Source organism: Microcaecilia unicolor, chromosome 11 (genome assembly GCF_901765095.1).
Source record: "Microcaecilia unicolor chromosome 11, aMicUni1.1, whole genome shotgun sequence".
In the NCBI taxonomy this organism is placed as follows: Eukaryota; Metazoa; Chordata; class Amphibia; order Gymnophiona; family Siphonopidae; genus Microcaecilia; species Microcaecilia unicolor.
In genome coordinates, this window is record NC_044041.1 from 170,880,139 (window position 1) to 170,907,539 (window position 27,401).

Below are 27,401 nucleotides of genomic sequence, written 5' to 3' on the forward strand. Positions count from 1 at the left end.
AGGGAGTCCACCTCTCGACGCTCCCACCATGGCCGGGTTCCCACGGAGTCGAGACGGGTGCGGCTTCAGACGCAGTTTCGTGAACTTGTGTCTGATACTGATGACGAGGCCTCGTGGGAGGAAGAGGAGGACATCAGATATTTCTCTGACGAGGAGTCTGATGGTCTTCCTTCTGACCCCACTCCCTCCCCTGAAAGGCAGCTTTCTCCTCCCGAGAGTCTGTCTTTCTCGGCCTTTGTCCGGGAGATGTCTACGGCCATCCCCTTCCTAGTGGTCGTGGAGGATGAGCCGAGGGCTGAAATGTTTGAGGTCTTGGACTATCCTTCTCCACCTAAGGAAGCGTCCACAGTACCCATGCATCATGTCCTAAAAAAGACATTGCTGGCGAACTGGACCAAGCCACTAACTAATCCCCACATTCCCAAGAAGATAGAGTCCCAGTATCGGATCCATGGGGACCCAGAGCTGATGCGCACTCAGTTGCCTCACGACTCTGGTGTGGTGGATCTGGCCCTGAAGAAGGCTAAGAGTTCTAGGGAACATGCTTCGGCGCCCCCGGGCAAAGACTCCAGAACCTTAGACTCCTTTGGGAGGAAGGCCTATCATTCTTCCATGCTCGTGGCCAAGATTCAATCATACCAGCTCTACACGAGCATCCATATGCGGAATAATGTGCGGAAGCTGGCGGACTTGGTGGACCAGCTCCGTTCTGAGCAAGCCAAGCCGTTTCAGGAGGTGGTCAGGCAGCTGAAGGCATGTAGAAAATTCCTGGCCAGAGGGGTATTTGATACCTTTGATGTTGCGTCCAGGGCCGCTGCTCAAGGTGTGGTGATGCGCAGACTCTCATGGCTGCGTGCCTCCGACCTGGAGAATAGGATCCAGCAGCGGATTGCGGACTTCCCTTGCGGAGCGGATAACATTTTTGGGGAAAAAGTCGAACAGGTGGTAGAACAGCTCCACCAGCGGGATAATGCTTTTGACAAATTCTCCCGCCGGCAGCCTTCAGCATCTACCTCATCAGGTAGACGTTTTTATGGGAGAAGGAGGGCCGTTCCCTACTCTTCTGGTAAGCGTAGGTACAATCCTCCCTCTCGACAGCCTGCGGCCCAGGCAAAGCCCCAGCGTGCTCGCTCTCGTCAGCAGCGTGCGCCTCAGCAAGGCCCCACAGCTCCCCAGCAAAAGCAGGGAGCGAGCTTTTGACTGGCTCCAGCAGAGCATAGCCGAGACCAAAGTGTCAGTGCTGGACGATCTGCCGGTCGGGGGGAGGTTGAAAGTTTTTCACCAAAGCTGGCCTCTTATAACCTCTGACCGTTGGGTTCTTCAAATAGTCCAGCAAGGATACGCCCTCAATTTGGCCTCCATGCCTCCAAATTGCCCACCGGAAGCTCAGTCTTTCAGCTTCCAGCACAAGCAGGTACTTGCAGAGGAACTCTCCGCCCTTCTCAGCGCCAATGCGGTCGAGCCCGTGCCACCGGGGCAAGAAGGGCTGGGATTCTATTCCAGGTACTTCCTTGTGGAAAAGAAAACAGGGGGGATGCGTCCCATCCTAGACCTAAGTGCCCTGAACAAATATCTGGTCAAGGAAAAGTTCAGGATGCTTTTCCTGGGCACCCTTCTTCCCATGATTCAGGAAAAAGATTGGCTATGCTCTCTGGACTTAAAGGATGCTTACACGCATATTCCGATACTGCCAGCTCACAGACAGTATCTCCGATTCTGTCTGGGAACACGTCAGTTCCAGTACTGTGTGCTACCCTTTGGGCTCGCCTCTGCGCCCAGGGTGTTCACGAAGTGCCTGGCTGTGGTAGCAGCAGCGCTCTGCAGACTTGGAGTGCACGTGTTCCCTTATCTCGACGATTGGCTGGTGAAGAACACATCCGAGGCAGGAGCTCTACAGTCCATGCAGATGACTATTCGCCTCCTGGAGCTACTGGGGTTTGTGATAAATTATCCAAAGTCCCATCTTCTCCCAGTACAGAGACTCGAATTCATAGGAGCTCTGCTGGATTCTCGGACGGCTCGTGCCTATCTTCCGGAGACAAGGGCCAACAATCTGTTGTCCCTCGTCTCCCGGGTGTGAGCATCCCAGCAGATCACAGCTCGGCAAATGTTGAGATTGCTTGGCCACATGGCCTCCACAGTTCACGTGACTCCCATGGCTCGTCTTCGCATGCGATCTGCTCAATGGACCCTAGCTTCCCAGTGGTTTCAGGCTGCTGGGGATCTAGAGGACGTGATCCACCTGTCCACGAGTTTTCTCGAATCCCTGCAATGGTGGACGATTTGGTCCAATTTGACTCTGGGACGCCCTTTCCAAATTCCTCAGCCGCAAAAAGTGCTGACTACGGATGCGTCTCTCCTGGGGTGGGGAGCTCATGTCGATGGGCTTCACACCCAGGGAAGCTGGTCCCTCCAGGAACAAGGTCTACAGATCAATCTCCTGGAGTTGCGAGCGGTCTGGAACGCTCTGAAGGCTTTCAGAGATCGGCTGTCCCACCAAATTATCCAAATTCAGACAGACAACCAGGTTGCCATGTATTACATCAACAAGCAGGGGGGCACCGGATCTCACCCCCTGTGTCAGGAAGCCGTCAGCATGTGGCTGTGGGCTCGCCGTTACGGCATGTTTCTCCAAGCCACATACCTGGCAGGAGTAAACAACAGTCTGGCCGACAGGCTGAGCAAGGATTATGCAACCTCACGAGTGGTCGCTCAACTCCAGAGTAGTGCGCCAGATCTTCCAAGTGTGGGGCACCCCCTTGGTGGATCTCTTCGCATCTCAAGCCAACCACAAGGTCCCTCATTTTCTTGGTGGCAGTAACTTCAGCTCTTAGAGTCAGTGAGCTTCAGGCCCTGGTAGCCCATGCTCCTTACACCAAATTTCATCATAATAGAGTAGTCCTCCGCACTCACCCTAAGTTCTTGCCGAAGGTGGTGTCGGAGTTCCATCTGAACCAGTCAATTGTCTTGCCAACATTCTTTCCCCGTCCGCATTCCTGCCCTGCTGAACGTCAGCTGCACACATTGGACTGCAAAAGAGCATTGGCCTTCTATCTGGAGCGGACACAGCCCAACAGACAGTCCGCCCAAATGTTTGTTTCTTTTGATCCCAACAGGAGGGAAGTGGCTGTGGGGAAACGCACCTTATCGAATTGGCTAGCAGACTGCATTTCCTTCACTTATGCCCAGGCTGGGCTGGCTCTTGAGGGTCATGTCACGGTTCATAATATTAGAGCCATGGCAGCGTCAGTGGCCCACTTGAAGTCAGCCACTATTGAAGAGATCTGCAAGGCTGCGACGTGGTCATCTGTCCACACATTCGCATCTCATTACTGCCTGCAGCAGGATACCCGACGCAACAGTCGGTTCGGGCAGTTGGTGCTTCAAAATCTGTTTGGGGTTTAGAATCCAACTTCACCCCCCTAGGCCCATTTTTATTCTGTTCCAGGCTGGATAGATCTAGTATTGAATTGTTGCTGTTAGCCCTAGCAGCATGCAAAAAAATGCTGTCTGTTGCCAGCTGGATAACAGTTATGGGGTTGGTGGGGGGAACAGACCTTAATCATAGGTTCCCTGGCCTCGCAACTGGGACCTGTTTAGTGGGAACACATGGCCTAGGTTTGTTGTTTCTGTGTGTGAAACAAGGTTTTCCTTAGAATGGCCTGACCTTAGCTGTTTGGACCTGGACGGATAAATAGCCCCAAATAGCTTGTGAAAGAAACATTAAGCTGGTTTTACCTTCACACCTTGTTGTACAGCTGCACCCGGAGCCTGACCTTTCACTGGGAAGCAGGTAGAACAGGCAGCCTCCACTGTGCTGGTATCCAACTGAGATTTACTAGGTGATAGGGCATGGAGAGGTACTGCCTGTGGCTGGGTTAGGGTAGGTTTAAAGCAGTTTTCTGTTTGTGTGTGACCCGAGCGAATGATGGTTGGGGAGGGACGAGGGCAGGTGTACAAAATCCTTGCTGGAGATGGAAGCAAGTGATATGCAAACCGCTGAAATGAAGCTGGCACTGTGTATGCACAGGTCTGTGACAAGGGTCTGAATTCCACCAGCTGTGTTTGCTTAATCAAACCTGAATAAAAAGGTTCCGCCTTTGAAAGCGTGCCAAAAAATGTATCAAATTAGTCCAATAAAAAATGGTATCGTCTTATTTTCATTTCCTTTTTGCTTTATTTCTTTTTATCACCAGTTGTTGGATTATGGATACAACAAATTTGTGTTACAGGGAGAGCTTCAAGATGTCCTTCCTGATAACAGGAATGTTTTGTGTAGCTTGCTCTCTTGTATGTTTGCGTTTAGGTCTTTCCTCATTTATGGAGTTCTTTTCTTAATATTTTTTATTATAGTTTTGTAAACCGTCTTAAATTGTAAAAGCTAGGCGGTATAACAAATTTAATCAACGATAAGCAATTCTGTGTCCAGCTTAAACAAATCGGGGAAGGGATTTTGGATTTAGCTCACGCCTTTTTCAGTTGTACTTCAAGGTGAATTACATTCAGGTACACAAAGTATCTTTCTGTTCCTGAAGGGCTCACAATCTAAATTTTGTACCCGAGGCGGTAGAACATTAAGTGACTTGCCCAAGATCACAAGCAGTGTCTGTGGAATTTGAACCAAGCTTCTCTGGTTCTCGGTCTGCTGCCTAACTGTTAAGACTGCTCTACTGTCCTGTTTTTCATACACAAAGAAATTTGACTGAGAGACATTAAGATACCTCAGAGGTTATTAATTGGGGTACAAAACGTGAATCTATTAGAGGATATGAATCTCTGGGGTGCAGGAAGGATGATAGTAACCTCATGAGCAAGCTATGAAAATACTCCTTCAGAGGCAGGGTGGTGGATACATGAAATGGATTTCTAGAGGATGTGGTTGAGACAAAAAAAAAAAAGTAACCAGAGATAACCACAGCAGATCGCTGTCAATAAAGAATTGCAAAAAAATTGGCCGTGGTATGGCACCAGGAATGAGGGTAGGCATTCTAGATAGGTCTAACAGTGCTTATCTGTTCTCATTCTGTGACAGTGGTAGGAGGATTGGTAGGTTACAGCACTGCAACCAGGAGCAGAGACATCTGTGACAAAGACAGACCCTTTTTTGGGGGGGAGAATTAAAGGAGACATGACCAAGTAGTAGAGACGATTACCAACGCGATAGCGTTTGTTGGTTTAAAGGTGTATTTATTTCCTGCGTCATATTGGAGGCATAGAGACATCCATTTTGGAGACTCCTGAGGGAAACACGATTCATGTCGAGTGTTTGGATGTTTTTAATAAATTGTGTTTATTTTTTATATATATATTCGTGTGTAACACACACACGCATATCATCTAGACTATTCCTCCTTTGGTGTCAGCTTCACTGTGTTTGTTACATAAGCATACTGCAGGCCATGGGGGGGGGGGGGGGGGCAGTGTAGCTGGGTTGGTGCTCGCAGCTTCCCAGAAATCTTCCAGGTAAGCGGTGGCTTGTGCCTGTCCAGTATGGACCTAGGCAACAGGCTTTCAGCTTTTGGTAGCTGTTCGGATCATCCCCAGAAATTGTGTGTGGGAGGGGGGGTGGTGGTGGCTGGATTAAGTATGGGATCTCATATGCTCTCTTCCCCAGGTGGTGAGGAAGCAGACAAGCTGTCATGCATAAGGACAGTTACTGTGTAGGTGGTCACTCTGTACCTGAGATGCATCCTTGGCTACATCGACAAGAATGACTGGACAAATCTGTCCATGTATCAGCTCTGGCTCTGTGACTGAATTTCATACCTAACACATATGAGCAGATCTATGATTTAAAAAAAAAAAAAAAAAGTCCTTTCCCATATTTATTCTTCTTTCTTTATTCAGATATAGCACACAAGAACAGTTTAGAACAGTGGTCTTCACTCCCAGCCCTTGAGGGCTGCCAAGGGGGCAAGTTTTCATATCATCCCTAATATGCATGAGAGGTTTGCATCCAAATCTCTTACATATTCTTTAGGAATATCTGACCTCTGGTGCCCCCCCCCCCCCCCCCCCCCCCCCCGAGTACTGCTAGTTTAGACACATGTCATTAAATGCAGGATCTGTAAGGCCTGGTTCAGCAGTGCGTTGTGCTATTCAGTTTCACCACATGTTAAGTAGCACTCCTGAATGTATGTTTATGCAGCAGTTGTCTCTGTGTAATGCATAAGATAAGCCTGCGTTTTGTTGGCCTAATTTATGCATTGAAGTCATGCGGCAAGCAGCTGAATTTCACTGTTCTGCATGTACCTTTTGGCAGGACTCCAATCTGCTCTTAATTTCACCTTCAGGTTAATGCATAACCATTTTTTATTAAAAAGAACTGTGATTGGCATGGGTGCTGCTGACCGTATAATTTTTTTTTTTAATATCAAGCCTATAGTTTTACTTCCTGCTCCTTTTTTCCCCCCTCCCTTTGGTTTTGTCCGGGTCCCTCTTCACCAACCCCCTACTATATCACTGTTCAGCCTCCTCTCTATCTCCCATTCCTCTTAAAATACCACCATCTGCTTCCTTTCACAAGATTTTACTCTTGTCTTCTCTACCAGCATCCTCTCCATCTCCCTCCTGCTGCTGGATTCCTGTCTGTACTCCCCGCCATCCATTTCTTCTGTCTTTTTATGCACAGGTGCATAGGCAGAAGAGTGACACAAGCCTGCAGGACAGGGATAGGACATGGTGACCATATGAACCCTGTCCTTTCAACTGGGCCTTCCTCCTTGTAACCAGGATATACATAATGAGGAGGAGGAGGAGGAGCAGCAGCTGTAGTGAGACTGAGTGTGAACTTCTGTGTCCCCTTTCCCTGATTTGATTGTCAGAGAGGAGGGAAGGTACAGGGGAATCACCTTTTTTTTATATATAAATGTTTTCACAGGACTGGTGTTATATACATGTTGGGGCCAGGTTAGAATTTTTTTTTTTTTTTTTTTTTTTTGGTGGAGGAGGGGGTCAAAAACAACCAGCAGGCTTCATCTCCTTCAGTTTTAAGCAGACTTGGAAGTCCCCTTATTATGGGGTCCAGGGCAGTTGCCCTGTTTGCACCCCTCTAATGCTGGCCCTGTTTAATTTTATCAAGATGATGCCTTGTATTATGAGGATGTTAGTAATTACTGGGAGGCTCTGTTGTAACTGAGAGACCTATTCTGCACTTGAATTCTTTTGGTTTTTCTCTCATAACATCTGTAGCAGTGAGCGAGTGAGCGCAAAGTCTCTTGCATCCTGTCCTTAATCCTATTTTCACCCAACTTTCCCTCTCCATAGGCTATGGTGGCATGTTACCCTGGAAACGGCATGGGGTATGTGCGACACGTGGATAACCCCAATGGAGATGGACGCTGCATTACCTGTATATATTACTTGAACCGGAACTGGGATATCAAGGTATGTCTTCCAAGCCAATCAGAGGGGTGGGGGGTAGGGACAACCTGTGACATATCTGCCAGAGCAATAGACCCGCTTTTGTCCATGCTTGGAGGTCTTATGGCCACTTCCTGCTGATTTGCTGTTAAGATAGATAGTCTGGCCTGACTTAAGGGTGGCACGGGCATTGGGTTTGTTTAAATTGACTTCAGTGGGAGTCAAGAAATGGTTCTGTGGCCTAGCAGCCGGGAACCCCCCAGGGCAAGTTTGTTCTACTACTACTACTACTACTACTATTTAGCATTTCTATAGCGCTACAAGGCATACGCAGCGCTGTACAAACATAGAAGAAAGACAGTCCCTGCTCAAAGAGCTTACAATCTAATAGACAAAAAATAAATAAAGTAAGCAAATCAAATCAATTAATGTGAACGGGAAGGAAGAGAGGAGGGTAGGTGGAGGCGAGTGGTTACAAGTGGTTACGAGTCAAAAGCAATGTTAAAGAGGTGGGTTTTCAGTCTAGATTTAAAGGTGGCCAAGGATGGGGCAAGACGTAGGGGCTCAGGAAGTTTATTCCAGGCGTAGGGTGCAGCGAGACAGAAGGCGCGAAGTCTGGAGTTGGCAGTAGTGGAGAAGGGAACAGATAAGTAGGATTATCCATGGAGCGGAGTGCACGGGAAGGGGTGTAGGGAAGGACGAGTGTGGAGAGATACTGGGGAGCAGCAGAGTGAATACATTTATAGGTTAGTAGAAGAAGTTTGAACAGGATGCGAAAACGGATAGGGAGCCAGTGAAGGGTCTTGAGGAGAGGGGTAGTATGAGTAAAGCGACCCTGGCGGAAGATGAGACGGGCAGCAGAGTTTTGAACCGACTGGAGAGAGGAGAGGTGACTAAGTGGGAGGCCAGCAAGAAGCAGATTGCAGTAGTCTAAACGAGAGGTGACAAGGGTGTGGATGAGGGTTTTGGTAGAGTGCTCGGAAAGAAAGGGGCGGATTTTACGGATGTTGTAAAGAAAGAAACGACAGGTCTTGGCGGTCTGCTGGATATGAGCAGAGAAGGAGAGAGAAGAGTCAAAGATGACCCCAAGGTTTCGAGCTGAGGAGACAGGGAGAATGAGAGAGCCATCAACAGAAATAGAAAACGGGGGGAGCGGGGAGGTGGGTTTGGGGGGGAAAATGAGAAGCTCGGTTTTGGTCATATTTAATTTCAGGTGGCGTTGAGACATCCAGACAGCAATGTCAGACAAGCACGCTGAAACTTTGGTTTGGATGCAAGGTGAGATATCAGGGGTAGAAAGGTAGATTTGGGAGTCATCAGCATAGAGATGGTAGGAAAAGCCATGGGATGAGATTAATGAACCAAGGGAAGAAGTGTAGATAGAAAAGAGGAGGGGACCAAGAACAGAACCCTGAGGTACGCCGACAGGCAGAGGAATAGAAGTAGAAGAGGATCCACCAGAGTGAACACTAAAGGTGCGGAGGGAGAGGTAGGAAGAGAACCAGGAAAGGACAGAGCCCTGGAATCCAAGTGAGGACAGGGTATCGAGAAGTATGTTGTGATCGACAGTGTCAAAAGCAGCGGAAAGATCAAGAACAATGAGGATGGAATATTGACCTCTGGATTTAGCCAGTAATAGGTCATTGGAGACTTTAGTAAGCGCAGTTTCGGTTGAGTGGAGAGGGCGAAAACCAGATTGTAATGGGTCAAGAATAGCATGTGAGGAGAGAAAATCAAGGCAGCGGCGGTGAACAGCACGCTCAAGTAATTTGGAGAGAAAAGGAAGGAGGGAGATGGGTCGGTAATTAGAGGGACAAGTAGGGTCAAGTGAAGGCTTCTTAAGGAGAGGTGTGACCACAGCATGTTTAAAGGCAGCAGGGACAGTCGCAGTGGAAAGTGAGAGATTGAGAATGTGACAGATAAAAGGAATAAGAGTAGGAGAGATGGCATTAAGAAGGTGGGTGGGAATGGGATCAGAGGAACAGGTGGTACATTTTGAGGAAGAAAGGAGAAGTGTAGTTTCCTCAATAGTAACTTCAGGAAAGGAGGAAAGGGAATGAGGGGAAGGAGAGAGAGGGGAATGGACTAGTGGAGGGAGAGCTGGTGAGGTAGAGAAAGCAAGGTTTATTTTTTGAACCTTGTTGTGAAAGAATTCACTAAGGGTCTGAGGAGATAATGAAGGGGGAGTTGGGGGAGGGGGCACCTTGAGGAGAGAGTTCAATGTGGTGAAGAGAAGTCGAGGATTAGAGCCAAGAGAGTTGGTCAGTTGGATATAATAATCCTGTTTGGCACGTAAAAGAGCAGATTGGAAGGAGGTCAGCATGAACTTAAAGTGTAAGAAATCAGCAAGGGCCCGAGATTTCCGCCAGAGGCGTTCGGCGGAGCGGGTACAGGAACGTAGGTAGCAGATATTAGAATTCAGCCAAGGTTGGGGTTTTGTACGCCTTACAGGGCGGGTCATCAAAGGTGCAAGAGTGTCTAAGGCAGAGGATAGAGTATTGTTGTAAGAAGAAACAGCCTCGTTGACAGACGTGGATGGTGCCACAGTAGAGAGGAGGTTTGAAACATGGGAGGATAGAGATGAAGGGTCAATATCGTGAAGATTCCTAGATAAATTAGATAGGATAGGACGGGACTGGGAGAGAGGAGATTTAAGTGTGAAAGTTATAAGATGGTGATCAGAGGAGGGATGATCAGAGGCAAGGAAACTAGAAGGTGAACAGTTGGAGGAGAAGATGAGATCAAGACAGTGACCATTTTGATGAGTGGGGGAGGTGGAGCATAGTTGGAGATTAAAGGACGACGTTAAAGCGAGTAACTTGGATGGCGGAGGGTGGGGCATCTCCTGGTTTTATGAATTCTTTTGACAACATCCCACTGAAAACTCATGGAAGACACTCAGGAGATCAACCCATCTTTTTTTTTTTTTGTGTCTCCCTGCTCTTCTTCAGACTGCCTGCATATCATGGGAGCCAATCAGATTGACTGCCTTTGTGGTCAGCCTTGGGGGGGGGGGGGAGAATAACCTCTTGGGATGCAGTGGTATAGTTACCAGCTTGGGTGCATGAGAGAGGGGCTGTGGCCCTATAATACAACATTACAATAACTGACTGTGAAAAAGATGGCTCTGTGAGGTATTTGGGTAACTAGCATAAAGTTAACATGCTAGTTATACAGTTATCTGGGCTGCATTATTGATTCTGAACTGGTTTTTACCTTCAGTACATATAGTGAACTTTTTTTTTTTTTGTTACATTTGTACCCCGCGCTTTCCTACTCATGGCAGGCTCAATGCGGCTTACATGGGGCAATGGAGGGTTAAGTGACTTGCGCCAGAGTCACAAGGAGCTGCCTGTGCCTGAAGTGGGAATCAAACTCAGTTCCTCAGTTCCCCAGGACCAAAGTCCACCACCCTAACCACTAGGCCACTCCTCCACTTTATGCTCTTATCTTAATTTCCTAAAGAAATATAGAATTGCCAGCCCTTGTACGAAGTGGGGATAAAAAACAGATTAGAAGTGATGGAGCCAATTGGCCTCCTTAGGTATACTGTGGAACAATTGGATTGGTTTGGAAATTTTCTTGGGACTCCAGTGATGCCAGTGAGCCTAACAGACAGGAAGTGATATACGAACTGCACAGGAAGTTGAGAAGGAAAGGATAGTCTTTAGCAGCCATTGCTCAAGGAATTGTGGTGCCTCAAGCCTTTTAGCCCCCATCTTGGTGTTGTGGGGCCAGACATGATGATAATGGCACAGATCTTGGGGCTCCTACAATAAGAATGACCTGAGCCATGCCAGAATATGGTTATTCATTCATGTGATCATAGGAAGATGAGACCAGTCAGTATGTAATGTGTGTGTGGGGGGGGGGGGGGGGGGGGAGGTGCAAAACAGAATTTGCATTGAAGTTACATTTCAACTTTGTATAACTTTTTTTTATTAAAGGTCCATGGAGGTCTGCTGCAGATTTTTCCAGAAGGCCGTTCATTAGTTGCTAACATTGAGCCTTTGTTTGATCGCCTGTTGATCTTCTGGTCTGATCGCCGAAATCCCCATGAAGTGAAACCAGCCTATGCCACAAGGTAGGGAGGTAGCTTGGAGGTTAACTATGGGCCTCCCCATCCCATTTTGCTATCGCACTCCCTTATGCCACATGCTCCCCTAATACAAAAGCCCTGCCCAAGGAGGACATGCCTCTTCAGATGTGTTGATATTAACTCCTGCCAGTCCCACTCCTGTTTCTGCCATTCATAGGTGGTAAACCCTCTGGGGCATTAGAACTCTTTTTTTTTTTTTTTTGCCCATTACTAGGGTTAATTGTTTCCCTGCATCTGTGGTCATCCTGTGTGGCGTCGAAGGCATGGAAACCTAGAATAAATTATAAAGGGGAGGTGGTGGAAAGAGGATAGAAACTGGGTTGGGGGGGGGGGGCACTGCAGCACAAGCTGCCACAGCTTGAGCATCACAGTACAGTTCCTTTCTCCTGCAGGTATGCCATTACTGTCTGGTATTTTGATGCAAAAGAAAGATCAGAAGCTAAATACAAGTATCGGATGGGTAAGTTTGGTTTCATCTCCTCTCTTTTACCCCTTTTTGCTTGTTTTTCTTTTTTTCTGACCTTTTTTTTAGCTTCTTATTCATCCCCTTGTTCTTGTCACTTCCTCCTGCCTTGTTTCTGCTGAATTTTATGGCATCCTTCTCTATTTCACCTTCCCTTACTGCCCATCCGCACTCTGTCTGCCTGTTTTCCCCATCTCCATCTTGCACCTTTACTTTCTCTGTGCAGCTTGTAAACTCTTTGACCTGATATTTCTAGAAATTGGAGCACTCTGGGCATATGATGCCAGCATATTCTTTGTGAACAAGAGCATGACGTGGGAGGTGTCAGGGAGGGTGGGACAGGCCGCTGTTGAGAGCTGGATAGAAATTTGAGCCTTTGGCAACAGGCCGCAAAACCTTGAAAGCTTTTCCTCCTCTCGGAGCTCTGCTAGGAGCCCGTGAACTTTGGTCATTTGTTTAAATGAGCAATGACATGAGAGAGACTCTCAAATTATAGCCAAAGCACAAAAGTCCTTGATAAGAATCCTACAGAAAGGAAAGAACCTTGTGTTTCCTCACACAAAGTGAAAAGAGGGTCCAATATTCAAAAGGATTTATGCTCCTAACTTTGAGAGCTGATTTTCTTTGATGCAAATTTTGGAAATGTAAATTTAAAATAACAAAAAACAAAACTTTGATAGCTAAGCTTATAAATTGGCCTCTTTGAAAATTTACTAGGGCTTTGGGCCTAAACGTTTGTTTAAAATTGCACTAACTGCTTTCTTTTACAAAGTTGTACTAGCGATTCCTGCTCAGCCAACGAGAGGAAGTCCAGTCCCTATGAGCTTTCTCTCGGTTGCTGCACGGGAATTGGTAGCGTGGCTTTGTAAAAGAAGCCTTAAATTTCTAAATTTAGGAGCATAAAAAGTGGATGGCAGTAGGGTTGAATTTAGGGTGGGGAAAAATGTTAAGAGCGTAACACTGATTTTCACCACTAAATTAATAAACTAGACCCATAAATGAGGTAAATTGTGTTTTAAGTTTATTGTTCTACTTGATATACCACCGTTACTATTAAAAAGTCACAGTGGTTTACAAAACACAAAAATTGTCAAAGAAAAGAACGCCAGAGTTAAAGAACAGAAGTCAACTGCACTGTCATTCATGCCAAGACACATACACAAATTAAAATAATTATATGTACTGTCTCTTCATAGTAATAATTACAGTGACATTGTGATGTGTGTTGGACAGTGTAATACTCCTGATGCAGGCAGACCTTGCTAAACTGCAGCTGTGTCGAGTCATTGTTATTGCCCTTGACAACGCTGACTACTTCAATGAAGTCCTTTCAGCCACGGTGAACTCTTGAGTATAAAATTTAGGTCTGCCACATGCAGAGCCATCAGTGCATCTTAATTTTCACTTGTATTTTAGAAATGAATCTGCTGACGTAGAGCCTTTTCAAAAATACAAGGAAATGGATGTTTATGCGGTGGGTGTGTGCAGCATAAACATCCATTTAAAAAGAAAAAAAGCATGTGTAGATTAGAGGTTTAATAAGCTGGCACATAACTAAGATTGCACAGATAAATATGTGCCGACACAGAACTAGTTATCTTTGCGATCTTAGAAACATACCCAGTTATGTTCCCAATGCTGTCACAGTGACCTGTTAACCTTGCTGGTTTGGCATTTACGGGAGGGGGGGGGGGGGTCAAAAACTGCTGAGGGGATTAAGGGGGCAATTCCTCCCCGTGGAATACTGCTCAATAGCAATTGATCTCTAAATCCTAAGTGTGCTTGGAAACGGGTGGAACAGGGAGTGCTGGGCCGATAGAATTCTTAGATGTAATAAATGACTGCTTCTTGGAGCAACTGGTCCAAGAGCCAACAAGAGGGGTTGCTATTTGAGATCTAGTCCTTAGTGGAATGGAGGGTATTTTACAGGAGGTGTTGGATCCGCTGGGAAACAGTGACCATAACATGATCAGATTTGAGCTGATATCTGGAGTGAATTTAATAAAGAAATCTACTGTAGCAGCATTTCATTTTCGAAAGGGTGACTGTGCCAAAATGAGGAAAATGGTTAAAAAGAAGCTGAAAGGGTTGGTCATAAAGGTTAGGACTTTAAATCAGGTGCATGGATGTTTAAAAATACCATCGTGGAAGCCCAGACCACATGAACTCCACGTATTAACAAAGGTGGAAAGAAAAGCAAATAGCCAGCATGGTTAAAAGCTGAAGTGAAACAGGCTATTAGAGGCAAAAGAGCATCCTTCAAAGAATGGAAAAAGGATCCAGATGAAGAAAATAAGAAGCAACTTAAGAAGTGTCAAGCTCGATGCAAAGCATTGATAAGTCTAAAAGAGAATATGAAGAAAACTTGCTATGGAGAGAGAAACTCACAGTAACACCTTTTTTTCAGGTACATCAGAAAGCCTGTGAAGGAATCCGTGGGACCATTGGATTATGAAGGAGCAAAAGGGCACTCGGGGAAGACAAGGCCACAGCAGAGAGATTGAACAAAGTCTTTGCTTCGGTCTTTACAGAAGAAGATGTAAGAGATCTACCTATACCTATATGGTTTTCAAGGGTGACGATGTGGAGGAGCTGAAAGAAATCTCTGTGAACCTGGAAGATATACTGAGCCAAATGACAAGTTAGATGATAAATCACCTGTACTGGATGGCATACACCCCAGGCTACTGAAAGAACTCAAGCATGAAATTGCCGATATATTAGTGATCTGTAACCTGTCATTTAAAATCATAAGTAGTACCAGAAGACTGGAAGGTGGCCAATGTAATGCCAATTTTTAAAAAGAATTCTGGGGTGATCCAGGAAATTACAGACCAGTAAGCCTGAATTCTGTAATTTTATTCTTTATAATGGTTTCCACAGCATTGAACATATAGACAAATATGGTTTAATGGGACAGTCAGCATGGATTCAGCCAGGGGAAGTCTTGCCTCACTAATGTGCTTCATTTCTTTGAAGGTGTAAATAAACATGTGGTAATGGATTAGGAATTGGTTATTGGACAGAAAACAGAGGGGTAGGGTTAAATGGCCATTTTTCTCAATGAATAGTGGAGTGCCACAGGGATCTGTACTGCGACTGGTCGTATTTAACATAATTGTAAAAGATCTGGAAAATGGAACACTGAGTGAGGTGATTAAATTTGCAGATGACACAAAACTATTCAAAGCTGCCAAAAAGCATGCGGATTGTGAAAAATTGCAGGAAGAACTAAGGACACTTGGAAAACTGGGCTTCCAAATGGCAGATGAAATTTAATGTGGACAAATACAAAGTGATGCACATTTGGAAGAATAATCCGAATCATAGTTACCTGATGCTAGGGTCAGCACATGAGCAAAAGATCTAGGTGTAATTGTAGAAAATATGCTAAAATTTTCTGCCATGTGTCTTCCCACTTCTAGGACAACTCTTCATTTATAGTCAGTTTTTGTAATTAGGGTAACAAGCAAGGAGTGCTCTTACAGAGTTTTAAATACATTTCATTACTATCTAAGAAGGAAACACTAAATAAATCATACAATATACTATATAAACTAAAAGACACATTTATATTAGGCTAATATCCTTAATACTGTAGCAAGTTTTAAATTATTGAAAAACTCAAAAACACTAAGATGGAGTCAGCAGTCCAACAGCGAGAGGGGTGCTATCCAGTCTTTGCATTGAGTGCCACATGTATGATTATCTCCCAGTTGATGAGATGTCATATGTCTGTGCCCGATGCAAAGAGCTCCTAGCTCTCGGAGAACGTGTCCGTTCTCTTGAGGCTAGAGTTGCAGACTTGGTGGAGCTGAGGGAGACAGAGAGGTACATAGAGGAGACCTACAGGGATGTTGTAGAGAGGTCCCACTTCCAGTCTGGTAGCCCCTGAGCTACCTTGGGGGAGGGAGGTCTCCTAGAAGGAGAGCATCACCCTGGTGAAGTAGGAAGTACTCCTGTAGCCAGGACCTGCCCACCAGCGGATGTACTATCCTCTCGCACCGAGGATATGTCTCCAAGTGCTGCCCGGGAGGGAAGGGTTAGGACAGCTGTTGTAGTTGGTGATTTGATCATTAGGTATATAGATAGCTGGGTGGCTGGTGGACATGAGGATCGCCTGGTGACGCCTGCCTGGTGCGAAGGTGGCAGAGCTCACGCATCACCTAGATAGGATTTTAGATAGTGCTGGGGAGGATCCGTCTGTCTTGGTAGATGTGGTACCAGTGACATAGGAAAATGTGGGAGAGAGGTTCTGGAAGCCAAATTTAGGCTCTTAGGGAGAAAGCTCAAATCTAGATCCTCTAGGGTAGCATTTTCTGTAATGCTACCCGTTCCAAGCGCAGGGCCCAAGAGACAGGTAGAGCTCCGGAGTCTCAATGCGTGGATGAGACGATGGTGCAGGGAGGAGGGTTTCAGAGTTGTTAAGAACTGGGCAACATTCTGGGGAAGGGGGAGCCTATTCCGAAAGGATTGGCTACACCTTAACCAGGGTGGGACCAGGCTTCTGGCATCAGCATTTAAAAAGGAGATAGAGCAGCTTTTAAACTAGAAACGGGGGGGGGGGGGGGGGGGGGGAGGCCGACAGTTGCTCAGAAGCGCATGGTTCGGGATAAGGTATCTTTCAAAGATATCACCAAAACAGGGAAGATTGGGGTATCCTGATAGTGAGGTTGCAAAAGAGACCGTAGTAGGTCAGCTTGTCCCTAAATAAAAATAAAAATCAGACAAAAGATTGCAAATTAATACTGTCAAGTACTAAGCATGATGTAAATAGGAACAACAAACATAGTTTGAAATGTCTATATGCAAATACCAGGAACCTAAGAAGTAAGATGGGAGAGTTAGAATATATTGCACTAAATGAAAAATTTAGATATAATAGGCATCTCTGAGACCTGGTGAAAGGAGGATAACCAGTGGGACACTGTCATACCGGGGTACAAATTATATCGTGCTGATAGGATGGATCGAATTGGTGGAGGGGTAGCATTGTATATTAACGAGAGCCTTGAATCAAATAGATTGAAAAATCTACAGGAAACAAAACACTTCTTGGAAATTCCATGTGTAAAGGGGAAAAGGATAGTGATAGGAGTGTACTACTGTCCGCCTGGCTAGGATGAACAGATGGATGCAGAAATGTTAAAGGAAACTAGGGACGCAAACAAACTGGGCAACGCAATATTAATGGGTGATTTCAATTACCCCGATATTGACTGGGTAAATGCAACATCCGGGCACGCTAGGGAGGTAAAATTCCTTGTTGAAATCAAGGACTGCTTTATGGAGCAGCTGGTACAGGAGCCGATGAGAGAAGCAAAAATTCTAGACCTAGTCCTTAGTGGAGTGCATGATCCGGTGCGGGAGGTAATGGTGCTGGGGCCACTTGATAACAGTGCTCATAATATGATCGGATTTGATATTAGCTTTGAAGTAAGTATACATAGGTAATCAAATATGTTAACGTTTAACTTTAAAAAAGGAGACTATGATAAAATGAGAATGGAGAAAAAAAAAACTTGGATGGGACAACTGCGAGGGTCAAAAATTTACATCAGGCGTGGATGCTGTTCAAAAACACCATCCTGGAAGCCCAGACCAACTATATTCTGTGCATTAAAAAAGGAGGATGGAAGACCAGACAGCTGGCGTGGTTAAAAAGTGAGGTGAAGGAAGCTATTAGAGCTAAAAGAAAATTCTTCAGAAAATGGAAGACGGAACCGACTGAAAATAATAAGAAACAGCATAAGGAATGTAAAGTCAAATGCAAAGCGCTGATAAGGAAGGCTAAGAGGAACTTCGAAAAAAAGATTGTGTTGGAGGCAAAAACACATAGTAAATTTTTTTTTTTTTTTTTTTTTAGGTATATTAAAAGCAGGAAGCCGGCAAAAGAATCGGTTGGACCGCTAGAAGACCGAGGAGTAAAAAGGGCGATCAGGGAAGACAAAGCCGTAGCGGAAAGATTAAATTAATTCTTTGCTTCGGTCTTCACCGAGGAAGATTTGGGTGGGATACCGGTGCCGGAAATGGTATTCGAAGCTGACAAGTCAGAGAAACTTAATGAATTCTTTGTAAACCTGGAGGATGTAATAGGGCAGTCTACAAACTGAAGAGTAGCAAATCTCCTGGACTGGATGGTATTCATCCCAGAGTACTGATAGAACTGAAAAATGAGCTTGCAGAACTATTAGAAATATGTAATTTATCCTTAAAATCGAGCTTGGTACCGGTAGATTGGAGGGTTGCCAATGTAACGCCGATTTTTAAAATAGGTTCCAGAGGAGATCTGGGAAATTATAGACTGGTGAGTCTGACATCGGTGCTGGGCAAAATGGTAGAGACTATTATTAAGAACAAAATTACAGAGCATATTCAAAAGCATGGATTAATGACACAAAGTCAACATGGATTTAGTGAAGGAAAATCTTGCCTCACCAATCTACTACATTTCTTTGAAGGGGTGAACAAACATGTGGTGAGCCGGTTGATATTATGTATCTGGATTTTAGAAGGCGTTTGACAAAGTACCTCATGAAAGACTCCAGAGGAAATTGGAAAGACATGGGATAGGGGGTAGTGTTCTATTGTGGATTAAAAACTGGTTAAAAGATAGAAAACGGAGAGTAGGGTTAAATGGTCAGTATTCTCAATGGAGAAGGGTAGTTAGAGGGGTTCCCCAGGGCTCTGTGCTGGGACCGCTGCTTTTTAACATATTTATAAATGACCTAGAGATGGGAGAAACTAGTGAGGTAATCAAATTTGTTGACAACACAAAGTTATTCAAAGTCGTTAAATTGCGGGAGGATTGTGAAAAATTACAAGAGGACCTTACGAGACTGGGCATCTAAATGGCAGATGACGTTTAATGTGAGCAAGTGCAAAGTGATGCATGTGGGAAAGAGGAACCCGAATTATAGCTACGTCATGCAAAGTTCCACGTTAGGAGTTACGGACCAAGAAAGGGATCTAGGTGTCCTCGTTGATACGTTGAAACCTTCTGCTCCATTTTCTGCTGCGTCTAAAAAAGCAAATAGAATGTTAGGTAAGCCACATAGAGCCTGCCTTGGTGGGATTATGTGGGATATAAATGTTCACAATAAATAAAATAAATTTGTGAAAAATTACAAGTGGACCTTACGAGACTGGGAGACTGGGCGTCTAAATGGCAAATGACGTTTAATGTGAGCAAGTGCAAAGTGATGCATGTGGGAAAGAGGAACCCGAATTATAGCTATGTCATGCAAGGTTCCATGTTAGTAGTCACGGACCAAGAAAGGGATCTAGGTGTCGTCGTTGATGATATGTTGAAACCTTCTGCTCAGTGTGCTGCTGCGGCTAAGAAAGCAAATAGAATGTTAGGTATTATTAGGAAAGGAATGGAAAACAAAAATGAGGATGTTATAATGCCTTTGTATCGCTCCATGGTGCGACCGCACCTCGAATATTGTGTTCAATTCTGGTCGCCGCTTCTCAAAAAAGATATAGTGGAATTAGAAAAGGTGCAGAGAAGGGCGACGAAAATGATAAAGGGGATGGGACGACTTCCCTATGAGGAAAGGCTAAAGCGGCTAGGGCTCTTCAGCTTGGAGAAAAGGCGGCTGAGGGGAGATAGAGGTCTATAAAATAATGAGTGGAGTTGAATGGGTAGATGTGAAGCGTCTGTTCAAGCTTTCCAAAAATACTAGGACTAGGGGACATGTGATGAAGCTACAATGTAGTAAATTTAAAACAAATCGGAGAAACATTTTCTTCACTCAACGTGTAATTAAACTCTGGAATTCGTTGCCAGAGAATGTGGTAAAGGCAGTTAGCTTAGCGGAGTTTAAAAAAGGTTTGGCTGGCTTCCTAAAGGAAAAGTCCATAGACCGTTATTAAATTGACTTAGGGAAAATCCACTGTTTCTGGGATAAGCAGTATAAAATGTTTTGTACATTTTTGGGATCTTGCCAGGTATTTGTGACCTGGATTGGCCACTGTTGGAAACAGGATGCTGGGCTTGATGGACCTTTGGTCTTTCCCAGTATGGCAATACTTATGTACTTATGGAACTTTGCTGCTGGAGGATGTGGTAACAGTGGTTAGCGTATCTGGGTTTAAAAAAAGTTTTGGACAAGTTCCTGGAGGAAAGGTCCACAGTCGTCGTTGATAGACATGGGGGAAGCCACTGCTTGCCCTAGGATTGGTAGTATGGAATGTTGCTACTAACTTGGTTTCTGCCAGGTACTTGTGACCTGGATTGGCAACTATTGGAAGCAAGATAGTGGGCTAGATGGACCAGTATGGCTGAAATGGGACTAAATGTCTAAGAATTTACCATGGCCTTGCCCCACCCCCTTTACATCTGCATGTCGAGTCTAATACTTTCATATTACAGGCTTTGCCAAATAGGGACTTAAGATGTTTATGCATGTATTAATCCAGAATAAAGCTTGTAAAATAAGGGCAACAACTTTTAAGCGCCTAAATTAAGATGAATTTTCAGTTAAAAGCTTATTAGTGTGGCAGAAAACGGTAATGGAATTCAAATGTGCGTGGAATAAACACAAAGGAATCCTGTTTAGAAGGAATGGTTCCGCGGAATCATAGCAGAGATTGGATGGCAACGCCGGTAATTGTGAAACAGAATGGGAGCTGGGCAGACTTCTACGGTCTATGCCCTGATTGTGACTGAATAGATAGGGATGGGCTGGAGTGTAAATTTTAAGGGGCTTCGATGTAAGCTTCAGAACTCTCCAATAATTTCACATAGAAGTGCTAAGTGCAGCCATTTGTTTCTCTATTTGATGGAATACTTTGATCTCACAGGCCTGGTCTGAATTTACAACTTTAAAAGGTCTGTTCTTTCAGCTATTAAAGCCTTAACCCTGCATTGCCAGCTAGGAAGACTGCTGATCTACAGGGTGTACTCCAAAGAGTTTATTGCAGCACCACCCAGTGAAATTTTGCCTAATTAGCTTCTGACACAAAAAAGTGTCATGCAAGCACCCTAGTTGGTGTGTGGGAGAGGAAACCATAACCTCCACAAACTAAAGAGAAGGCAAAAGTGCAAGAGGTCAAACACCTACATAACAGTACTTAAAAGATCACTTCATTGTCACACCAAAGCTACCCACAGCACTCCAAGACCACCCTTGGGAACTATAGGACTGGTGAATGCCAGATCAGCTGCAAAGAAATCCTCAGTGATTCATGATGCCATAAATGAACAGCATCTTGACATCCTAAGAATAAGTGAAACCTGGCTAGATGAAAGTGGGAGTTTACCACTGGCTGAACTATGCCCAACAGGTTTCAACATCCAACATCAACCAAGACCAGGAAGACAGGGTGGAGGGGTAGCAGTATTGATCGGGACACAATCAAACTGCGCAGAATATCCATCCTCCAGCTACATGGATCAGAATCTCTTCTAATCCAACTTGAAGAGGAGAAGCCAATCTGGCTGCTCATGATTTACAGAGCACCTCGTAACAACACATTATCTGTGCAAGAACTCCTGGACATGATTACTCAAGTGACCCTGAATTACCTTAGGCTGGTGATCATGAGAGACTTCAATCAACACATCAACACCCCAGATACCACCACAGCTGCCTTTCTGGACATGATGACAGCACTAGGAATTACACAGGTGATCAATTCTCCAACCCACGAAAAGGGTCACATACTAGACCTGGCATTCTACAAAGGGGTGGATATCCCAGAATTCTGGGATAACAGTATTGAAATAACACCCCTATCATGGTCAGGCCATTTTCTAATTAAATTCTCCCTAAGTGACCACCTGAAACAAATGGCACCTCCCAGAGTTTGGAAGGAGATCAGAGACAAAAAAAAGCTGACCGCTGAGAATTTCCTAGAGGCCTTGGACTATCCGCATGTAGATGAAAAGACATCAGTGGCAGAACAAGTTGACATCTGGAATACACACCTAGCCAAGACCTTAGAGAAAACAGCACCACTAAAAAGGTCTTACGCCCCACTCTCAAACACTCACCTTGGTTTTCTCCAGAACTTCGAATCCTTAAACGCGAAGGACAAAAACTAGAAAGGAGATGGCGCAAATAGCACCTGGATGAAGACAAGCTAAACTGCAGGAAGCACATGGCAAAGTACCGCCAAGCCTTAACAGCAACCAAAAAACAGCATTTCTCTCAATGCATTGCACAGGCTGCCAATTCAACCAAACAGCTGTTCAGTATAGTAAACAGCCTACTGCAGCCTAGTGGTTAGGGTGGTGGACTTTGGTCCTGAGGAACTGAGTTTGATTCCCACTTCAGGCACAGGCAGCTCCTTGTGACTCTGGGCAAATCACTTAACCCTCCATTGCCCCATGTAAGCCGCATTGAGCCTGCCAAGAGTGGGAAAGTGCGGGGTACAAATGTAACAAAAAAAAAAAAAAACAACAGCCTGCCCAGTCTAAACTGAACTGCAATGATTTTGCTGCATACTTTGCCAACAAAATTAAAAGTCTCCAGCAGGGTTTACAGGCAATCCCACCCAGTGCCCAACCAGTCAACCAGGGGTGCACAAACTCACCCCCTCCTAACAGAGACAGATGGAACATTTTTAACCTAATGACAGAGGAGAGCCTTGACAAAATCCTAAGAGACCTTCGACCAACTACCTGCTCCCTTGATCCCTGCCCATCAAAGATAGTGCAGCAGGCAAGTATGGGCCTTAAGGCGCCACAAAAATTGTGAACACCTCTCTTTCTAATGGGCAAATACCAACAGCATTAATTAGGGCAGTGGTGCACCCTCTGCTGAAGAAATACAACCTTGACCAGGACAAACTTGAAAGTTACAGGCCAGTATCCAACATCCCATTTCTAGGGAAACTCTTAGAACAAACAGTCTGTGTTCAATGAATGGCTAGAAAAAAGTGACTGGCTAGATCCATGTCAATCTGGATTCAGACCTGGTTATGGAACAGAAACAGTCCTCGTATCCCTGCTAGATATCTTCACAGAAACCGAGACAAGGGATTTGCCTTGGTGTTAGTACTGCTAGATTTCTCAGCAGCTTTTGACACTGGATCATGATACCTTGCTAGCACGACTGACAGAAACAGGTATCAATGGAACAGTACTTGCCTGGTTCAGATCCTATCTATCAGACAGGCAACAATCCATAATGATTGGCAGCAACTCATCACCACCATAGACACTGACCTGCGGGGTACCACATGGATCGATGCTGTCACCTATTCTGTTCAATACCTACCTCAAACCACTAGCTGAGCTGATTCGGTCAATGGACACTCAGTTCTACATGTATGCAGCTGATGTGCAGGTACTCATACCCATTGAACCTGACTTACCTACATCCTTGAATAAACTGATCACTTGTCTAACATCAATTCAAGAATGGGCTAAACACAACAAATTTTGCCTGAACCCAAGTAAGACCGAGCTTCTCTGGGTCCCTAACACATGTGGATACATACCCAACATCAAAATCCCTTTTGGGAAGTATGAACTCCTCCTCAAATCACGTCAGGAACTTTGCAATACAGTTAGATTCAACACTTACTCTGATTCCCCAAATCCAAGCAAGCTTCAAGAGCTGCTTCTACTATTTGCGACAGCTACGCTGCCTCTCACCTTACATCGAGAAGGTAAATCTTATCCCAGTTGTGCATGCCATGGTAACATTAAGACTGGATTACCGCAATGCACTATACAATGGTCTGACTACAAAGGGCCTGCACCAGCTCCAGTTGATTCAGAATGTAGCAGCAAGACTCATAGAAGGTTGCAAGCGACGTTAACATATCACACCATTTTTGCAAAAAAACTTCATTGGCTACCAGTACAATACAGGGCTAAATTTAAAACTCTGATCAAGGCCCTGAAAGGAAATGGCCCCGAGTATCTGAAGAATAAAATGATCCTCCACACACTGCCAAGGACACGAAGGTCCTCCCAAGGACTTTCACTAACTACACCCTCTCCAAAAGACATTACATGATGTGATTACCCGCAAGCGAGCCTTCTCCGGAGTAGCCTTCACACTCTGGAATGCATTGCCTGAAAGGCTCCGCTTAACACAAGACTACCTCTTCTTTAGGAAGCAGGTGAAAGCTTGGCTCTTCAACCAAGCCTTTAATGGAAGAAGTAACTAACTTGTTAGTCTCACTCACACACACAAGGATCGACTCGGGCTGCACATACTGCAGCGGGACATGTTTATCCACTCCTACCCTAGCTGAGATAATATTTAACCATCTCTCTGACCACACGTGCAACTTTCTTCAAATCAATCACCTTACTTTCTAATTCTTCCTACTTTCTTACTCATCTATATGTTACAACTTTGCCTTACCCCTCACTACCAATTATAATGTTCTAGTACATATTGAGGCTCATTTTCAAAGCACTTAGCCTCCCAAAGTTCCATAGAAACCTATGGAACTTAGCCTCCCAAAGTGCTTTGAAAATATGCCTCATTGTGTTGTCATTGCAAGTAGTATACCATGCCATACTTTGTATTGTTGTTCGAATATTTTTACTGTTCTAATTGCCTATTGCTCATGTTTGATCTATTCTTACTGTACACCACCTTGAGTGAATTCCTTCAAAAAAGCGGTAAATAAATCCAAATAAATAAATAAATAAACTTAGTACAAGAACAGTGCTGGGTAGACTTCTACGGTCTGTGCCCTGAGAAAGGCAAGGACAAATCAAACTCTCGTATACATATAAAGTATCATATACCATGTAAATGAGTTTATCTTGTTGGGCAGACTGGATGGACCATACAGGTCTTTATCTGCGTCATTTACTATGAAAATAGTTATGCTCCTATGTGTGAGCCCTTAGGAGTATAAATTTAGGAGCTCAGCTTTTTTTGAATGTCAGGCTCCCATGTGTTTTTTTGTTGTTTTTTTTTGAGTATCCTATGGCATTTCAGCCTCTGAGACACTCTCTCTCTTCTATCCCTTTCTCCAGTAAAATTCCTGCTAGGCTCTAGCACAGTTCTGCAAACCTTCCTATAGACTCATCCCATTCTTTCATATTAACTGTTTGTGTTTGAATTCTTGCTCTGGTCACTACTTCTGGAAATTGTGGAGGTGTGAAATGTGATGTAATCTTTCTTCTGTAATGCACTGAAGAAGTGAAGTGAGCCACACAATAGGGAAATGGAAGCAGATTTGAGGACCTGACAACGGACCGTATGTTGGCATATTGCCTGTGTCAGGTGTCTGCGTAACACCTAAACAAAGTAGAAATCTGTAAATATGCAAACCACAGTGAATTTATTATATAAGTATAAATAAATAAATAGTATAAATGTCACAATACTCAATGAAAACAAGAAAATAAACTTAAAATGTATCATATGTAAGAACTACATTAAAATGTATTTATTTATTATCTCATTTGTACCCCCCAGTTTCCCAACAGTGTCAGGCTCAATGTGGCTTATAATGCACCACAGAGGCAGACGCCAATGCAGTAAAATGAAGCTAATACAACAAACCTACAAGAGATAATGGGTGCGCTGAGGTAGCATAGGCGCGTGTTTTGGTCGTGCACAAGATCATTTTTCAGCGCACCTGTAAAAAAAAAAAAGGCCTTTTTTGGGGGGGGGGGGGGGGAAAATGGACATGTGGAAAAAATTAAAATTGGCGCGCATCCATTTTGGGTCCGACACCTTACCGCCAGTCACTGACTTAGCGGTAAAGTCTCGCATGTCTGTTGACCGTTACTGCCCAATTAACATCAAAATGCCGATTACCGCCCACGCACCAGAAAATAAAAATATTTTCTGACACTCGTCAAAAATTAAATTACCGCCACGAGCCACGTGATAGCCAGGCGGTAACTCAGAATTGGCACAATCCTCAATAAATTCTCAATAAATCTGCTTCCGTTTTCCTACTTCATGGCCCATTTCGGTTCTTTGGTGCGTTGTTGATTCCCTCTGACCTGATTGTGTGTAATTTTTCTTTTTACCACAACAGCTGGTGGCCAGAAAGAAGCCCACCTGCCAGTGTCCCAAGCCAACACCTCTTCACGAGTTGACAGCAGCAGAGAAGTTTGAAGCGGATTAAAGACTGAACCGTGTTGCTTAGGTGCCATTTTTCTCCTGGATAAGACAGGATGGTGGGCTTCATGGACCATTGCTCTGATCCGCCACGGCACGTCTGTCTGTCAGTCAGTCATCTGATGAGCTTGCAGATTTGGTTGATGAGCTTGCAGTCTGTGCTATTTCTTCAGTCGCTTGAAGCACACTCCCTCCAGAGTTGGAAACGGCACGGGGGTAACCCTCATGAACAGGTTCTCGTGGGGTGGGGGGAGGTGGAGGGTGCAGCAAGTGCATGCCTGATGGCACAGGGGCTGTGTACTGTCCTTCTCTGTCGTCTGAAGACAGCAACTGTGAAAATTGAAGAATACGTTGCCGCTGAATGCGAAAATGGCTTACAGATTTTGGGGTAGGGGAGGGGGGAGCCTCAGGGCCCTTCCTTGTGCTTTGGATACATGGTTACTCGACTAGAAGAGACCCCTGTATCCCTTGTCCAACATGCTGCTAGCTGGATTTCGGCTCCACAATCCGGGTAATGAAGTAATTGAAAAAATAAAAGGACACCAACCTCTCTTATCCTTGCTGTGATGTGGGTTTTTGGGGTGGGAAAAATGTTTTCCTGTAAGTGGGAGAGAGGCTGTATGTGAGTATTTTCTAATGTTTGAGGCGTAAGAGATGAGTTGAATCAAGGTAAGGATGATGCCAGCACTGAAGAAGCGCTGCTGGATTAGATTATACCAAAAGTTGATTGGGTTATGATATGCCATCAAACATTTGTAATTCTGTATGGTATTGTGTGTCCTTAGCAGTAGGAAGCTACCTTTTAAATTAGAGGTTAGCTTCACCAAAATTGGGGGAGGTATGCGACTGCTCTCCTGGATATGTAAGAGAGCTGCTTTGGGAGCTGGTACATCCCTTCCAGCCTCTGTAGAGGGATGTAGATGAGATGCCGACAGCTTTACTTTCATAGTAAACTTTCTCCTAAGCACAGAGCTTGCTGTAGGATGATGCTCCTGAATTTTTCAAGTTTTCACAGAAAATTAAAATGTGTGAACTTTAATCTTTGTAAGGTGGCCATCATGAGTGTGCATCCTGCCTGAGATAGAGAGCTTCTGTCAAGTATCACTGGGGCCGTATTATGCACCAAATGAGTCTGTGTATGTGTGTTTGCGCTACGGTCATTAAAGAATTTATTAAATAACTCTGCTGCCTACCCTCCCTGCCCAACTTTATTTTATCTCTTCAGCTGATTTATAGCCATTACTTCACTTGTTTTTCTTAAATTACAAGGAATATAAAATATAAAACTTGTGCTTAATGTCCTAAACACTGAAGCACAATCCAAAGAGTAGGGGTGGACCAAAAAAATCTTTATTCAGCACCACTTGTGTATGTGACCCGACACGGGACCGTGTTTCGATAGGACATACCCATCTGCTTCATG

At 44.7% G+C, this 27,401-nt stretch overlaps 1 protein-coding gene across 1 annotated transcript in view; it reads left to right on the plus strand.

Annotated features, from left to right (window-relative positions):
* The window catches only part of EGLN2 (egl-9 family hypoxia inducible factor 2), a 38,829-nt gene extending 11,659 nt beyond the window's left edge, over window positions 1-27,170 (plus strand). The window contains exons 3-6 of the mRNA XM_030218677.1: window positions 7,267-7,386; window positions 11,310-11,446; window positions 11,854-11,921; window positions 25,896-27,170. Coding sequence (XP_030074537.1) covers window positions 7,267-7,386; window positions 11,310-11,446; window positions 11,854-11,921; window positions 25,896-25,975 — 405 coding nt within the window. The 3' untranslated portion in view covers window positions 25,976-27,170. The remainder of the gene's footprint in view (window positions 1-7,266; window positions 7,387-11,309; window positions 11,447-11,853; window positions 11,922-25,895) is intronic.
* Window positions 27,171-27,401: the final 231 nt, after the last annotated feature.